The sequence below is a fragment of the Garra rufa genome, chromosome 4 (genome assembly GCF_049309525.1).
Source record: "Garra rufa chromosome 4, GarRuf1.0, whole genome shotgun sequence".
NCBI lineage: Eukaryota > Metazoa > Chordata > Actinopteri > Cypriniformes > Cyprinidae > Garra > Garra rufa.
In genome coordinates, this window is record NC_133364.1 from 25,424,778 (window position 1) to 25,443,708 (window position 18,931).

Genomic DNA, 18,931 nt, shown 5'->3' on the forward strand with positions numbered 1-18,931 from the left:
GGTGAAACCAAGATACTTCAAACAAACACAAATAGTATTCGACGTTCTATACAACAGAAACCATAGTAATGGTTTTACTGATTATAGCGGAGATTTTATTGGTTTTAATAAAAACTGTAACGGTCCCTTTGGGTTTCTACTGATAATTTGTCGCCTTCCATTGGTGGCTGGTTAAAACCACTAAATCCTAATGGAATATGTTCCAAAACACACTACAGGAAACCATTTTTAATGGTTTTAATGTTTCATAGTTGATAGTATTTGTAGTGGAAACCATTAGCATTTCTGTAATCCAGTAATACAAAGTTTCTTCCCTCAAAACCATTAAACACTTAAAGTGTGTAATACCATATTTTGTACACTAATGCACTTGCACAGCGTGACCACTAAAGGGCAACAAACACCGTGTGTTGAAAGTGTTTATTTTCATTCGCTATATTAACTTTATTAGAAACTGTGATATTCATGACACAATTATAAAACACCATATACATTCTGGGAGTTATTTGTGATTTACAATGGTTTTATTATAGTAAACGTGGAGTTTCATTGCCAGACTGATTACCACGTATAACCACAGTTTTATTACAAACGCGATGGGTTTTAAACTATGGTTAGTTTAGCAAAAGCATGGTTAATTTGTGGTTACCATTGTTTAACTACAAAAACCGCGTTTTGTTGTTTTATTTGTAGAAAAACTGCGGTTAATTCTCTTAATGTTTTGTTTTCTTGTAACGTATGATTTTAGGAACACACGTTCATAACTGATGAGGCGAGATTCACCCTCAAACAAACACCTCCAAAAATGATCAGCTTTTTCCTCATTGGTTTGAAAATGAACATCCTGGCACATTAGGAAGTTATTACAGGTAATTTCCGCAATTCATATATTGTTACATTCTTTAATAACTTTTAAAATACTTCGGTAGTTCTGTATTCCGTAATGTTTTGTGTGTGTTTATGTGTGGTACTACCATATCTTAATTAGAATATGTTACCCTGGACCACAAAATCAGTCTTAAGTAACACATGTATATTTGTAGCAATAGACAAAAATACATTGTATTTTTCTTTTATGCCAAAAATCATTAGGATAATAAGATCATGTTCCATGAAGATATTTAGTAATTATCCTACCGTAAATATATCAAAACTTCATTTTTGATCAGTAATATGCTTTGCTAAGAACTTTATTTGGAGTGGACAACTATAAAATCAGAACATTTTCAAACAGTTATGTCGGCCAAATATTGTCCTATCCTAACAAACATACATCAATGGAAAGCTTATTTATTCAGCTTTAAAATCTCAAATCTCAAATAAAATTAAAAAAAAGACCTTTTAACTGGTTTTGTGGTCCAGGGTCACACATAGATGTTTGTTTCACTTCTGCATTTTAAAATACTTTGGTAGTTTAGTTTAAATGTAAATAAACACAGTAAATCCCTTATCAAAATTAACCATGGTTTTACCACAGATAACAAAACCCATGGTAACCACAAATGAACTATGGTTCCACTAAACCGTGGTATTTTTTTTTTTTTTTTTTTTGTAGAACTGTGGTTCTACAACTAGTAAAATAGTTTACTATTATAAAACCATTGTTAATATTAATAAGGGATTAAAGCCACACAACAGTTCCATATTCTGTAAAGTGTGTGTGTGTGTGTGTGTGTGTGTGTGTGTGTGTGTGTGTGTGTGTGTGTGTTACTAACGCATTTTATTTTGTCTTAAATAGAAGACAGACCATATCGTTGCATTATATATCACATAAAACGCTTCTTTCAAGTGAGTTTAGTCTTACCTGCAGCCATATGCTTATGATTGGTCAGATCCATTTCCCCCCTCTCCTTTCTCCATAAAAGATACTCTTCCTTTAGCTCAGAGCAAGAGCAAATCTTTTGTACCTGCCTGATGTGATGCTTCTATGTTCCAGCCGCAGACGTCTTTGATAAAGTTTTCAGATTTCTTATATAGCCCTAAGTTCGGTTTTCACAGAGTGACACAGACTCTCTTAGTTCTGCTTGTTCTGAAGTGATTCTGATGTAACATATTTTGACAGCATCATTTCTGAAAACACACCAACATGGAACTTTGAAGTATAGCTATTGTGACTCACACTTTTACGGCTTTGTACCTCTGGATGTGTCTTTGTGGTAGAATATTCTTGCAACAAAAACCTCTTTATTTTTTCAACATGAGCAAAATGCTATCCTTTATTTATATATATATATATATATATATATATATATATATATATATATATATATATATATATACAGAACCAGTTTTTGATAGACTCTCAGAATTAAAAGGACAGTGCACTCAAAAATAGAAATTCACCATCAATTCTGCACCTCACACCAGAAATCGCATGTCTATTTTTGGGATGTTTTTGTCCCCTTTGGAGCTAGACAGTTGAAATCCCCATCCAATTCTTTAAAATATCTCCTTTTGTGTTTAAGTAAAGCATATCAAAGACATTTCCGATGACATGAGGGTGAGTAAATGATGACAGAATATATATTGTTGGATGCACTATCCATTCTGCATGATTACGCGAAACAAAACCAAGCGCTAAATCCCTGGCACCTGCTCTAACTGGAGTTTCCAATGCACTGGAACACTTTAAGTCTTATTTGTAATGCTTTATAATGGTAGTAAACTGATTTGGGACTCTCTGGTATCTCTGTAGGGATGCAGTGGACACATGGACAGCACATAGTGGATAGGGACACAGACAGAAGGACAGACGGGGGCCTCGCCCAGAGCAGCGGTACAGTACAGAACAGTGTGACCTATTAATTATGTTACATTTCAAATCAAATCTAGTGTAAAAATGGGTCAGTTTTTAAAAACAAGTCATTCTGGTTATCAAAAGGCCAGGGCCTCGCAGAGGGGTGTTTGATAAACGGCTGTCCATCTACTGTCACAGCAAGTTGGGCTGCACAGAAATATACATATATAAATCTTTATGTATATTTACCATGTTTGGTGATGAGACTGAAATTAATCGGAACATAAATAAACGTGAAAAGGAAACCAAATAACCAAGAAACAATCCAACAAACGGTACAGAAAAAAGTGAGAAGGGAGATAGAAGAGAGACGTGAAACACCGGAGGGTTGCGTGAACATTTGTACAACATCGGACAGGTACTGGAACACCACGCCACAGAGAAAGAGACGAGTATTAGGAAAAATGGTTTAATATCGGAGACAGAGGCAAAAAACTGCATCACACAAGAACATACATTTACAAAAATAAGTCTGACTGTTCCAGCTACACAGTTAGGTTAACAGCAAAGACAGAGAAACCAGAAAAATCTAAACAGCTAAAAGCAAAGTCCTCAAATTACTTTTATCTTGTTTGTCAAACTAATACATTTATCCACTGAAGGTGACTAAATACTTCTAAATCGTCTAATCGTCTTTATCATGGTGACTGCACAATACTTAACTAAATGAAACTTACCGCTGTTGTAAAGACTCTTTGTAAAGACAAACGGCATTACGTATTTATAAGCCAAAAGGAAAACTCCTCGACCCTCTTTCCGAGAAAGGAAACGAACCAAAGGAAAAAAGGAAAGCAAATATTGATGTGAAGAATAAAGAAGAGGAGGCTAAAGATACCAAGCCAAAGTTCTTCTAAAAAATCTTTATATCAAAACCTAACGTTCTGGACGCCAACTAGAAATCAAACTCAGGAACCAGTCGCTGACGGCCCCTGGCTAGGGCCGCTCAGCCTGTCGGATAGTTTTTTTTTTTCTTTTTTTCCTTTAATTGCCAGTATAAAAAGTTCCACTGGTACAAAAGGCATAAGTACAATCAGTGATAGAAATAGGAAAGCCTGCTTTTTTTGTACTTTTTAAATTCCCATCCAATGACAGATTTTCAAAGTGTTGTCAAACAAACATGTATCACGCTTACATAATCCACTGAAATGCATTGACTTTGGCTTTTCTCAAGACAATACTTAAAACTATTTAAATCTTTTTAGAATCAAACGAAATGATATTAATCTACAGACGACAAGCTTTTGTTACGGCACGTTAGATAAAACACATACATTTCCAAAAAACTTGACATAAGCCAAAATGCAAAGAAACTACACATCTTTTTTTCTTTAAAATACACTTGTTAAATAGCACTTAAGAGAAAGAAAGAAACAAAAGAAACAACAAACAGATTTCAGATGCGTGTGGTGCGGATAAACCCCTGAGTGAAGAGTCTCAGCGAGAACTCCTGTGAGTTTGTGCTTTACTAAACATCTAACAAAGTGGTGTGTGAAATTGTGCTGGCCGTGAGAGCTTACCCTGTTTGTCTGAAGTTGATTGTGATGAAGTGTGCTAATCGAAATTCAACGCTAACTATCGGTATTTCAGAAGCCCCGATACGGCACTGTGCTGAGGTAAAAACACTTAGGCCTACGCCGAACTGTGGTCAAACAAAGATGCACTCATGAAAAATGTAGCATGATTATAATTCCCTACAACCACATATAATGAAATTTTCAACAACTTTCTGGGAGGGTTAAGCAGCGAGTCAATTGACTCGACTGCTGTGCTGGCTAAACATAAGAGTCGTCAATTTTAATACTGCGCGATTTAACGCTGTGCTAGTGCGCATGTGCTTTTGTGTTTGTGCTAGTGGTTATACGATTTGGCAAAGAGAACAGTATATCATAAACTGACTGACTCGGACTTCCCAAAACGAAACTTGCTGATTAAGGGGTAAATTATAGAAAAACATTTCCATTTTTGGGCCTCTTTCATGAAAGACAAGAATGTATTTCTGTATAACCCATTCATACAAAATGTTCTTGTGCGCAGGTAAAAGTTCACATGAAAAGTTTACATGTTTTTGCCAACAATGTACACAACTTATTTTTGCGTGTTCGACAATTTACGTTAGAATGGTCTTGGGTTACAATTCACGCAATTTAAGTCTTTAAGAAAAGACATTTGATTTATGTTTTTGTGTGAAAATTTGCATAATGTCTCAGGTTAAAATGTACGCAGTTTGAGTCTTTAAGAAAAGACATTTGATTTACATGTTTTTTTTACGAACAACGTACGCAAATTCTTTCGGGGTGTATGCAAAAGTCTTAGGTTACAATTCACGCAATTTAAGTCATTTTTTAAAATCTTTTTGTGAACAACACACAATATTTTTCTTTTTGTTTACATTTTATGTAAGAATGAGCTTAGCTTACAATTCACACAATTCAAGTCTTTAAGGAAAGACATGATTTGCATGTTTTTTTATGAAAAACGTAGCCTACAAAAAATTTGTAATGTGTGACAATTTATGTAATAATAGTTTTAGGTTGCAATTCACACAATTCTAGTCTTTGAGGAAAGACATTTTGTTTACATGTTTTTTTACGAACAACGTATGCAAATTATTTCTGTGTGTGTGCAACAATTTATGTAAGGATGGTCGTAGGTTACAATTCACGCAAATCAAGTCCAACAAAAGATTTTTGATTTGTGATTTTACAAACAACGCGCACAAATTTGTTTTGCGTGTGTGCGACAATTTATGTAACAATGGTTTTAGGTTAAAATTCACACATTTTGCTTACATGTTTTTTTTACAAACAATGTACACAAATTTGTTCTGCGTGTGTGTGACAATTTACGTAAGAATGGATGTAGGTTACAATTTATACAATTCAAGTCTAAGAAAATATTTTTGATATATGTTTTTACAAATAAGTACACTAATTCACTCTGTGTGTGTGACAGTTTACGTAAGAATGGTCTTAGGTTACAATTCACACAATTCTGGTCTAAGAAAAGACACTTGATTTATGTTTTTTTTACGATTATACACAAATTTGTTCTGCGCGTGTGCGACAATTTACGTAAAATGGTCGTGGGTTACAATTCACGCAATTCAAGTCTAAGAAAAGATTTTTGATTTATGTTTTTACGAACAATGTACACTAATTTGCTCTGTGTGTGTGCGACAATTCACGCAAAAATGGTCGTAGGTTACAATTCACGCAATCTAAGTCTAAGAGAAGACAACTGATTGATGTTTTTTACGAACATACACAAATTTGTTCTGAGTGTGTGTGACAATTTACGTAAAAATGGTCGTAGGTTACAATTCACGCAATGTAATTCAAAGAAAAGACAATTGATTAATGTTTTTTTATGAACGTACACCGATTCGTTCAGCGTGTGTGCGATCAGTTACGTAAAAATGGTCGTAGGTTACAATTCACGAAATTCAAGTCTTTAAGAAAAGACAAGTGGTTTACGTATGACACAGAAATGTGTTCGCTTACGCATAGTTTAGGAAAACATTTACGAACAGTTCACACAAATTTACAGAAATTTGTTCTGGTTGTACGAAAACTTACATAAGAGCGGTTACGAACAATTTACGCTAATTTGTTCTTGTTTCATGAATGAGTCCCGTTTGTTTTTCAACTGGCACAAAGTTTGGCAGATCCAGATTATGAATAACGTGGACGAAGACAACGAACAACCATTCATAGCACAGACAAACATCTGTACGCAGTCACACGAAACACACACACACACAAAACCTTGGCACACATTTTCAATGTGCAGTAATGTATTCCAGCCCATTAATACTGATCGACGCGTTAAGGCAACGGCAGAGCTTGGGTATAAAATAGTGCTATAGAGAAGTAAACTGCTTTTGAGGGGGCTGCCTGTAAACTACGTTTGTAAACAAGATTTTTACGGGCCGTTTGAACGATGTGTAAACGTTTACAGCAAAGTGCTACAGGCGCTATCGAACACTGCGGATCACGCTGAACTACTTTGGCATCAGGACGGAATTTTGGTTGTCCTACGAACGTAAAATAGTCCTGATAAAGGCCGCAGAAAGCGAGACTACACTGAGACGTTTCGAGTTTGACGTAGAGGAAAACACAGATCAGCTGTTGCGCAATGATGTGGCTGGCCCTGTATTATATTATGATGGTCAAAAATTCAACGCCTGATTCACAATTCACATAAATACGTCAATATTTTGTCCCATCACACTGACAAACATAATGTATCAGACGAACCTGTCCTGTCAAATTTGGGCCTTCCACGGTGTAAGTATGTAAGTGTGTGTGTGTATAAGGAGAACTGCTGAGACTCAATCTCAGGGGCTCACATACACACACCTTCAAAGAAAAGAGGGTTGTGAGGTCAACCTTTAGCACAGGTGTGTGTATGCGTGCATGTGTGTCTGTGTATATGTGCTTACCTGTGAATGTATATGCGTATGCATGTGTGTGTGCGTGTGTGCTTGTGAGAGCGCTAATGACACATGGGCACTTTTTACATCTTTACAAATAAAAAAAAGAAAAGCAAAAACATGAACAGTTTCAGGCAACAAGACCACAGAAGAGCAAGTTAACAACCTTTTTTAAATCTATATCTTTAAATATGAGGGTTCCATACAAAACACTTACGTAATAAAATACCCATGTTATCAAATAATTTCACAAGTAAAACACTGAAGCTGTAGGCAGGATGTACCGTCAGAATTTGGCACTAAATTCCACTCATCTTGTTTTTTCTTTATAAGAAAAAAAAAATCACATTTTGCTGAACAACATAACACATCTAAATATTGTTTCCCACAATAGAAATAAAATAATATAATGACATAGATGCTTCACAAGCCGACACTGTAACTTTTAAGAATTTTTATATAGCTAATTACCCAACAAGAAATTTAGCAAAGAGGGACTCCTATTAAAAAAACAAACAAAAAAAAGAACAAAAAAAAGGAAAAAACAAACAAACAAACAAAACAAAACAAAAGTAGTAGTAATAGTACTTATGAAAGGCTTTGTCTATTGTTCAAGTAAATTGATTTTTAGTCTTCTCTTTAAAAACATGAGACAAATAAGACTGTTAGACTTGATGAAACCACGACTTTATCCACGAAAAGCACCGACGGGACCGCGGGTTACACAAACTCTGTTTTTTTTCCTCTATACATTTAAACAGTATAAAATATAGGTCATTTCATGTGCATTTAAACCACGGATTGTCTAACTGTAAGTCAGTTCAGCAAAAGGTGTGACACGTAGGTAGCATTTCCCCCCAAACAGGGCAATCTTGTGTGTGTGTGTGTGTGTGTGTGTGTGTGTGTGTGTGTATGTGTGTGTGTGTTTTTTTAATACCTTTACTACTCTAGAAAAAAGTGGTTTTATATAGACTTTAATGAGAAATCAAGCCACTTAAAATGGCCTTATCAAAAAACTTTACACTGCCTGAAAAATGTAAAAACCACGAGCAAGCTCTGAGAGATTCTAATATCGATCAGACAGCTTTTTTTTATTTTTTATTAAAACTGCGTGGAAGTAGTCTATTCGTTTAGAAACCAGCGTGGGTTTCTTACGGCAGGCCTCAAATTAAGAGTCTCGCCAACAGTAAGTCCCAACGCCAATCCCTGTATTGAACGTTCAAGTTTACTTTAAATGAATGAAAAAAAAAAAAAAAAACAACATAAAGAGAGAGAGAGAAACAAAAAACAATCTGACAAATAAAAAAAAAAAGAACAAAAAGAGTCAAACGCAAATATTCGTAATTGTTTTGCCACAGGATTTTTTTTTTTTTCTTTTCTCTTTTCTTAAAATGATGCTCTGGTTATGTTAGTAAATATACTCTGTCTCTAGAGTGTGAATGCAGCGTTTTCACATTATTATTATTGGTTTTTTTTTATTTTTATCTTTCCTCCCTTCCTTCCCTCCCTCGCTCCCTCCCTCACCAGTTAATCTAAACAAACAAAAAACAAAACCAAACAAACAAACAAACCAAAACAAAAAGCTTAAAATGAGGTCACATGCGAAATTTTTCCAAAAAGATCAGGCTAAAGTACAAAGATCAGTAAAAGGAGACCAGATTATGAGCAGGAGAACTCAGAAAGACATCAGAAACAATGACGGGACGATGAGACGTTTTTTTTTTGTACGCCACGTAGACATGCTAGGCAAACGATGAGCATAGAGTCATGGAGATGAGTTCTAGGGAAGAAAACGGGAGAGGAGAGTTACACACACAGCTCCGGCACACAACTAACATCATTAAACCATGAGAACAACAAACGGACAAACAAAACAAACAAACAAACAAACAACAGCAGCAGTGCTATTAACCAGCGTTTCACCAACATCACATTAGCATTTTTTTTTGTCGTACAGTACACAAATTCTGAATAAATTGGCAACATGTAAACGTAAATGAGGCACTCGCTCACACAGAGAATACAAACACACACTCGATCTCCTCCATAGAGACACACACCCAAAAGAATCCATCCTGGTCCGATCTCCCGATCCGAGACCGCAGATGGATCGCCGTTTGGGAGAAAGTATTCTTTTTTTTTTTCTCTTTTTTTTGGAGAGTACGAACAAAAACCAAACAAAATGAAACGAAAAAAAGAGAGAATTCACTTATGAAGTGCCACTACTTATGACGAAAGAGAGAGAGAAGAGGAAGAGAGAGTCGAGACAGATATGATGGGGACGTGACGGATGGGATTGTGGGAAATGGCGAGAGGGAAGGTGAGAGAGAGAAAGAAAGAAAGAAAAAGAGGGGTTTTGTACGTGATTCTGTGTTCTCGTCACACAACAGATCGTGCGGTTTAAGAAGACTACCGGACGAGGCTCAGGATAGAGAGAGCACGACTTTCCAAACCCAATAACTTAAAAGATAATAAATAAAGTCCTTTACTTCAGAGGCAGTAGAAATTTTGTATAAAAATAGAACTGCATTTTTTTACAAATAAAATTTACAGGCCTGTGGCTTTCTGTAATTTAAGTTTTTTTTTCTTTCGATAAACATCAAGTTTTCAGTTCCCCACCCCTCCACATAGAACCTAGAATGCTTTATTCTTTTTAACCATCGACAGATCAAAATCTTTTTTTTAATGCTCTACACAAATTCTGTTGGACAAAGACCACAATCATCTGACGCATAAAATTCGGACTCGTTTTTTTTCTTCAAAGAAACAAACAAACAAACAAACATAAACTTTAAAAAAAAAAACAATAACGAAAAACCCTTACTGACAGAGAATGACAGAAATTAAAAAAACTAAAAAAAAGAAAAAAAGATTCACTGAACATTTGACGGCAAGTATTTGTTGAGGAAGCTGTTTAGGCAGTTGTTGCCGTTGACTACAGAGAGGCCACAGCGGGTTTAACCCTTTCCTCTCTAGTGCCAGTGGGCCAAGGGTTCGAAGGAGCAGCAAAGCCCTGAACCGACACCAGAGGCCAAAGGGCAAAGGTTAATGTGCATATTGGTGCTTTAATCATATCGGAACCTTCTCTACTTGTCCTTACAAGCCTCAGGTTCACAAAGAGAAACAAATAATACTTTATACATCGTTTCTTTCTGCTGTTGTTATCATCATAGAATGAAATAGCCATTGTATAAATATTTACTTAAAAAAAAAATCAAATAGTTTACACATGACTCAAACGAAAAATAGCTGACCAATAAAAGCTGTTCATCCATCGCAAGTCATACAAAAAAATGGCGGAAATGGAAGCGTTCATGTGAAAAAAAAAGAGACAAAATAATAATACTGTTATTAATAAAAAAAAGCTGAAAAGAATGTTATGGGAGAGTGGCTCCCTCTGGTGGTCAAAGGGTGAAACTCCCCCTCGTGCACCCCCTCCCCCCGGAGTCCCAGTTTGGTAACCGTGGCAGCAGTGGGGACTTACCCTAGCAGTGTAACATGAGAGAGGCCCTAGTGCTAAGATCAGTACGGTTTGCTGTCGTTCTTCGAGCGCTTGAGCTGGACTTTGAGACGCTTCATGCCGATCTGAAACCCGTTCATCGCCTGAATGGCGGCCTGCGCTGACACGGGATTGTCATAACTGACGAAACCTGCGATAGCGGGAAAGGAGAGAGGAACATACACGTTTTTTCCGATTGTAATCAAGTCATGTTTGGCAGCAAAACAACTGCTCATGCCATGTCCAATAAAACTAAATGACAGTATGAAATACAATGTCAAATTGTATTTAGATAAAACAGTATTACAGACCAAGCCTGAAAGGGTTCATAAACACAATTTCATTTAAAATTTAACAGTCAAATCGATTAATCACGATTAATCGCATCTACAATAAAAAGTTGTTTACATTATATACTTCATGTGTGTGTACTGTATATACAAATACACACACATTCATGTATGAAGTACTTGCTCAAATTGGTCTTGGTTGTGATTAATCTCGATTAATCACGATTAATTGATTTGACAGCTCTGATATAAATATTTAAATATAACGGCATTAATATGACAGCGGAAATGATAATTATTAGTGTTTGTGTGTCAGTTTATACCGAAGTATATGCTCAAATTGGTCTGTTTGTCAAAAATGACTTAGATATAAATTAGAGCTCTCAAAGTGCAGGGCAGTCAAATTGATTAAATGCGATTAATCACATACAAAATAAAAGTTTGTGTTTACATAATATGTGTGTATGTGTGAGTGTGTGTGTGTGTACTGTATATAAATACACACACACATACATTTATATATTATACACAGTACACACACATGTATTACTTAAACACAAACACTTATTTTGGATCGATTAATTTTAATTTTGGATGATTAATCGATTAATCGATTTGACAGCCCTGATATAAATATTGAAATATAATGGCATTAATATGACGGCAGAAATAATTATTATTAAAAAGGGTGTCGTTTTATTTTGATGTAGTCTAATGACTAGTTTAATGTCAAATTAAATATGTCTACATACTTGCTCAAGTACTCAAGTGCTCAAATTGATCTGTTTGTCAGTAAAGACTAAAATATAAATTAGAGCTGTCAAAGTGCAGGGCAGTCAAATCGATTAAATGCGATTAATCCCATACAAAATAAAAGTTTGTCTTTACATAATGTGTGTGTGTGTGTGTGTGTGTGTGCACTGCATATAAATATGCACACACATACCGTTATATGTTATACACAGTACACACACATGTATTACTTAAACACAAACACTTATTTTGGATGTGATTAATGACAATTAATTGTGATTAATCGATTTGACAGCCCTGACATAAATATTGAAATATAGCTGCATTAATATGACGGCAGAAATAATTTTTATTAAAAAAAAGTGTCGTTTTATTTTTATGTAGTCTAATGACTAGTTTATTGTCAAATTAAGTATGTCTACATACTGTAAGCCGTAAGCAAATACCTGTTACTCCTAAACTCTATGTTGTCTTTCTCATGAGTGTTTGTGTGTCAGTTTATACCGAAGTACTTGTTAAAATTGGTCTGTTTGTCGATAAAGCCTTAAATATAAATTAGAGCTGTCCGAGTGCAGGGCAGTCAAATCGATTAAATGCGATTAATCACATACGAAATAAAAGTTTGTGTTTACATAATATGTACTGTATGTCAATACACACATACATTTATATATTATACACAGTACACACACATGTATTACGTAAACACAAACACTTATTTTGGATGCGATTAATTGCGATTAATTGATTAAAATATAACCATCATTATTAAAAACAATGTTTTATTTTGATGTAGTCTAATTAGTTTAAATACATCTACATACTGTACGCCAAAAGTGAAATACAGTTACTCCTAAATGCTGTGTTGTCTTTCGCATGAGTGTTTGTATGTCAGTTCATACCGAAGCACTTGCTCAGATTGGTCTGTTTGTCGATAAAGACTTTGGCAGACACCACGTTTCCGAAAGGCATGAACATCTGTAGGATGTCCTGGTCCCCAAACTCCTGTGGCAGGTGGTAGATGAACAGGTTGGCTCCTTCAGGTCCTGTTTTGCGCACAAAAAACATACATGTGTCCACATTTAGTGAAGAAACCACAACTACGATTGTTTTTCGATTGTTTTTTTTTTTTTTTGTCAAACAATACTTAATTTTGTAATTAATTGTAAATATAGGCAACATTTTAAACTGCCCACTGTTCTTCAGAAAAATCTATCTTTTGCGTATTTGAACCCTTTCCCACAATGGCTGTATGATTTCTATCACACTAAGGAGCAACTAAGGGAACTCATACGCAACTATTGCAAAAGGTTCAACTGGTCACTGATGCTCCAGAAGGGAAAAAACATATATATATATATATATATATATATATAGCTGTAGATATGTGTTTTTTACTGAAACTGATTTGGTTATGGATATATATAACAAAAGTTTCACAAAAAAATGCCAGGGTGAATTTCTAAATTTCTTCTTTAAAAAAGATTTTTTAATAATGGTATTATTTATAAATTGTTTTAAATTTAAATATTCACTATTCACACTGAGCTTAAGTTTAACTAGATTTAACTTTTCACTTCCAGTGTAACCAATGGCTGGTGTGTACATCCATACCCTCTTTCTGGCTGCCCGCAGCGCTCTGTTGCTGCAGTAGGGACTGGCTGTAGAGGGTGGGCAGGGCGGCAGCCGCGTACTGTTGGATCCCTGAGTAGGCCTGTGTGAGAGCGTCCATGGGCCCGGCCGACCCGTTACTCAGGCCCGTGCTGCCCAGCCCGCCGTTCAGAGCTGCCATACCTGAGAGCATGTGAGCAACTTTACATAAAACCCAACAATAAAGAAAAAAGAAGTGCTCTTACTCGTTAGCATTTGGACTCAGGGTGTGTTTCTACAACAAAGCACAACACGACACGCACAAAAACAGACAGAAGACGAAAACCCAACAATAAAAGTTAAACAGTAGAATCACAAACGTCACGCTGGACATCACGTCATAAACGGCACCCACTCACACACATATACACACAAACACAAGATAGAGAAGATACATAATATACTGACCGGTGTATGCAAATGAGGAGCGCGGCCTACACATGCACACTAATGTCACAATAGCAGCACGAAACGATCACCACGGCGACCCTCAGACACACAGAAACATCTGACCAATCACCTTTTTAACCTCACACAGCGGAAATCTACATCTAATTATCTCATTATTCGTGTCAGCAATCTCGGCTGTATTAAAGGGGTTGTGGGGAAAACATTAAACTTGTTTAATAAAATACAAATGCATCCTTGGATGCATTAAAGGCAGAACCCCTGACTGATAAAACAGATGCACATGTGCTTCAGGGAGCAACTTCTGTAAACATATGAGCGGCATAAGTGCAGTCTATGGGAATATATATATATTACATATGTACACACACACACAAATTACTGTTTAAAGGTCTGGGGTTGTTAAGATTAAGGTTTAGAAGGTTTAGAAAAAGTCTGTTTTCAGCATTTGGGAAAGGTCTGTGGAATATTATTAATTATACAATTATATTTAACTTCTTTAAATATAATTTTTGAATATTATCATTATTATACACTGCCTTTACTTTCAGTGGTAACAAATCTCAGTATTTAAAGGGATATTTCACCTAAAAAAAAATCTCAGTATTTAAAGGGATATTTCACCTAAAAAAAAATCTCAGTATTTAAAGGGATATTTCACCTAAAAAAATAAAAATTCCATCATTAATTACTCACACTCATGTCGCTCCAAACCCGTAAGACCTTCTTCAGAAAGTCGGTTCATCTTCGGAACACAAGTTAAAATTTGGATCGTATCCAAGAGCTTTTTGACTCTGCATAGACAGCAACGCAACTGAAATGTTCAAGGCCCAGAAAGGTAGTATGGACATTGTTAAAATAGTTCATGTGACATCAGTGGTTCAACAGTAATTTTAATAGTTTTTGTGCGCAAAGAAAACAAAAACAACTACTAACGCATGTGCATTATGGTACTATCTGGACTGTACTAGACTGTCACAGAAGAGAAGAAATTGTTGAATAAAGTTGTTATTTTTGTTTTCTTTGCGCACAAAAAAAATATTCTCGAAGCTTCATAAAGTTACGGTTGAACCATTGATGTCACATGGACTATTTTATCAATGTCAGTTGCGTTGCTGTCTATGCAGGGTCCGAAAGCTCTCAGATTTCATTAAAAAATTGCTTAATTTGTGTTTTGAAGATGAAGGTCTTACGGGTTTGGAATGATGTGAGGGTGAGTAATTAATGAGAGATTTTTCATTTTTGGGTGAACTATCTCTTTAAGTCTGGCAAGATCAAATCCTGTTTCATTAAATGGATATTAGTTTATCAGTTTGATTATCAAATAATCTGTCAACTATTTCTTAAATTTACTGATTAACTGGATATCCCACATCTTGTTCAAAAACTCTCCTTGTGCAAATTATGGTCAATATAATGCATCAGATACATTATTACAGTATAGAGTAATGAAATGAATATTTTCTGGCTATGGCAGAAAAAAAGGACTGAAAAAAAGACAACTAAACTAGAGAATCCCTTGTGGCAACGCATATACAAAATGTAAAACAACACATCAAACTGTGCTACCATAGAAGCAGTTGTGTTCATGTACTGTGTACAGAATATATTTTATGTCTTAGTCAGTGTGTGTGTGTGCGTGTGTGTGTGTGTGTGTTTATAAAGACTGATTCATGAGTATTTACTTACTGGCCTTTTGGCTTGACGGCCTGGAAACAATAAATGATGAGCGAAGTGCTTGGACGGCCAGCTCCCTCATTTATCCAGCAATAATTACAATACTGACCTTTTATATTCAATTACACTATACAGCCTCTTAAATGAGCACTGGGAGTGTGTGTGTGTGTGTGAGAGAGAGAGTCATTTGAATGAATTTAAATTGGAGGCGTTCTATTAGAGAGAGCTTGATTTATAAAACTAGAAACCTGGCTGAAAGGTCACTGGTGGAGATAGAGATTTTGCCCACGTGCCGACACACTGACATATACACATGCACAGGCCGCGGTGATCTTTAGCTCGTCTATTCATACTAATTACATTTTGCAACGCCCATTAGGTACATTCTATTATAAGATGAGTAGTTCTGGCCTTGAATGCTGATTTGTCAATACAGCGTTCCAGTCATGCTAAAATACACAATGTGGTAACAGCTATAATGCGAAACATCTGTTTACACGCTACTGGTCTAAATCAAACCACCCACAGAAACCAACTTATTAAGGGATTGCCATTTCAAACCCATTGTTGAAATATTTTTTGTTATTTTTATTTTTTTAATAATTAATCATAGCAAATTTGGTAAAAGGAAGCTCAAACATTCTTGAGACAAACAAATACGGCTGAGCTTCTGTTTACCATATTTGATGTACTCTTTGTATGTGCACTGAATAATTTATCTTGAATAAATCTGTTTATTAAATAAAATTAACATGTTTCTTCAAAATGCTTGAATTAAACTCTTATGGATTACTTTTAAGTTGTTTATGAAGTTGTTATGAAGCGCGATGTTTTGGTGGGAAGGACTATCAAAGGAGAGACAGAAATCTCCAAGGTTTCATTAAAAATTTGTGTTTCAAACAAAAGCCTTGTGGGTTTAAAATGACATGAGGGCAGGGTCAGGATTTAAGGATTTAAACAAAAATGGCACAAAAAATCCAGACAAAGAGGCAAAAATTGCCCCTGTATGATGGTAATTAAAACAAAATTTATGAAAATGAATGAAAATTGTCATTTCGAATAATTACATTAGATTCGCTCACACTGTATCAGATTGCTTTCATGTACTGTTTTTTCAGAGGCGCATAGATTAATAAGCACCAAAAACGTACCAATCAGAGGCATCGATTAGATTAGTCAGTTCTGAGAATGCCCCAATCAGAGGCGCTTAGATTAGTCAGTGCCAAAAATGCCCCAATCAGAGGCGCTTAGATTAGACAGTGACAAAAACGTGGCAATTGGAGACGTAGATTAGATTAGTCAGCACCAAAAATGCACCAATCAGAGGTGTTTAGATTAGTCACGGCCAAAAACGTGCAAATCAGAGATGTAGATGTAGATGTAGATTAGAGATGTAGATCAGTGCCGAAAATGTACCAATCAGAGGCGCTTAGATTAGCCAGTGCGGAAAATGTGCCAATCAGAGGCGTAGATTAGATAGTCCGGAAAATGCACCAATCAGAGGTGTTTAGATTAGTCACGGCTGAAAACGTGCCAATCAGAGGATCTTAGATTGGTAAACACCAAAAACGTGCAAATCAGAGATGTAGATGTAGATTAGAGATGTAGATCAGTGCCGAAAATGCACCAATCAGAGGCGCATAGATTAATAAGCATCGAAAACGTACCAATCAGAGGCATCGATTAGATTAGTCAGTTCTGAAAATGCCCAAATAGAGGTGCTTTGATTAGTCAGCACCGAAAATGCACCATCAGAGGTGTTTAGATTAGTCACCGCTGACAACGCGCCAATCAGAGGATCTTAGATTAGACTGCACAGAAAACGTGCCAATCAGAGGCGTTTATATTAGTCAGCGCTGAAAATGCATCAATCAGAGGCGCTTAGTCAACGCTGAAAATGCACCAATCAGAAGTATTTAGAATAGTCAGCACCGAAAACCTGCCAAACAGAGGCGTAAATTAAATTAGTCATTGTCGAAAACATGCCAATTAGAGGCGTAGATTAAATAACGCCGAAAATGCGAGGCGTTTAGATTAGCGAAGAAATGCACCAATCAGAGGCATTTAGATTAGTCAGCGATGAAAATGCACCAATCAGAGGTGCTTAGATTAGTCAGTGTTGAAAACGCACCAATAAGAGGCGATCAGATTAGAAAACATGCCCATCAGAGGTATTCAGATTAGAGGAGCTGTTTTGAGTACGCTCGCAAATTCCCTCATCATAAACAACACAGTGCAGATACGATGTAAATAAAATTATTAATTAATTAAGAATGTGATGTGCCCAAAACACAGACACAAAACACAAAAACATTTTTATATTGTATTCTAAATCGATATTAATAATCATTGTAACAATACAAAGAGCATTAATCTACAATAATGATTTTTGTTATAATATTGCAGCCCTATGTGCTCGTGTTTTTTTTTTACATGTATAATTTAGATACAATTTTAAACAGTCTATTTAAGTATTTAACATTAAAATCAACAGATTTAAAAACTGCCTGAACAAATTTCCTTGGAAATCGAATCCAATGGAAAAGTTCATTTCTGACCCTGCATGAGGGTGATTAAATAGTGATAAAATTTCAATTTTTTGCCTCCAGTATCCGTTTAAAAATGACCATTCTGGGTGAACCGGGGGGGATCTATCCCTCTATTACAAATTGGACAGCATGAATGGACTCGTCATAAATAGGTCTAGTCTAAAATCATTCAAACCCCATGTTCCTAAGTAAAACAGACATGTATACACAACATTCACACACATCCACACACACAATAGCGACAAAACAAGTGCACGTCTATAGAAACACCCAGAGCAATGGTTTAGCGGTGTGTTAGCATGTCTGAATGTGTGGAGATGTGGCCGATTGGTGCAAACACACTCATGACTACAAGAGATGAGCTACATTTGTTCCGACTTAGCAAATGGATTTGATCTGATCTGATTTGATTCAATAACGAGGCATTTTACAAATTACACACACACACAATTTCAATATATCAGCATGACTCAGTGTGAGAAATTCATTTAACAAACTCTCGCTGAAGCCCAGAGAGATGCCCTTGCTTTAGCTGGTGCAACTTTAGAATAAATCAATTAAAAAACATTCACTATGTGTGTGTTTGGCAGATAGCGGGCATCTCTATGAGCAGTGGGTGGATTGTATGAGGTGATGTTGTATGGACTGGAATGGAAAGGCCGATGGACGGTAGTACTCACTGTTGACGCTACCTGCTAGTGCATTTATGTTATTGAGGCCCACAGTGGCCCCGGCCAGACCCTGCAGTGTTCCCAAAGAACCCAGGGAACCCATTGCACCCGCGCTGGAGTTAGCCGTGGAACCTGCTGTGGGGAAAGACAGACAGAGTAGGAAGGAGAGACAGGTGGAGAAATGGAAGAGAGAAAAAGAGAGATG

The 18,931-nt window shown here is 36.1% G+C and overlaps 1 protein-coding gene across 5 annotated transcripts in view; it reads right to left on the reverse strand.

The window, feature by feature from the left end:
* Nucleotides 1-3,192: 3,192 nt before the first annotated feature.
* celf2 (cugbp, Elav-like family member 2) overlaps nucleotides 3,193-18,931 on the reverse strand; it is a 107,560-nt gene continuing 91,821 nt past the window's right edge. For 2 of the 5 annotated variants that reach the window (XM_073838906.1, XM_073838902.1), the window contains 5 exons: nucleotides 18,736-18,861; nucleotides 13,386-13,565; nucleotides 12,674-12,817; nucleotides 10,714-10,879; nucleotides 3,193-9,009 (listed from right to left, as the gene is read on the reverse strand). In XM_073838906.1, the coding sequence (XP_073695007.1) occupies nucleotides 10,752-10,879; nucleotides 12,674-12,817; nucleotides 13,386-13,565; nucleotides 18,736-18,861 (578 nt within the window). In that variant the 3' untranslated portion in view covers nucleotides 3,193-9,009; nucleotides 10,714-10,751. Of the gene's footprint in view, nucleotides 10,880-12,673; nucleotides 12,818-13,385; nucleotides 13,566-18,735; nucleotides 18,862-18,931 lie in introns of all 5 variants that reach the window. The other 3 variants (XM_073838904.1, XM_073838903.1, XM_073838901.1) reach the window with 2 other exon arrangements.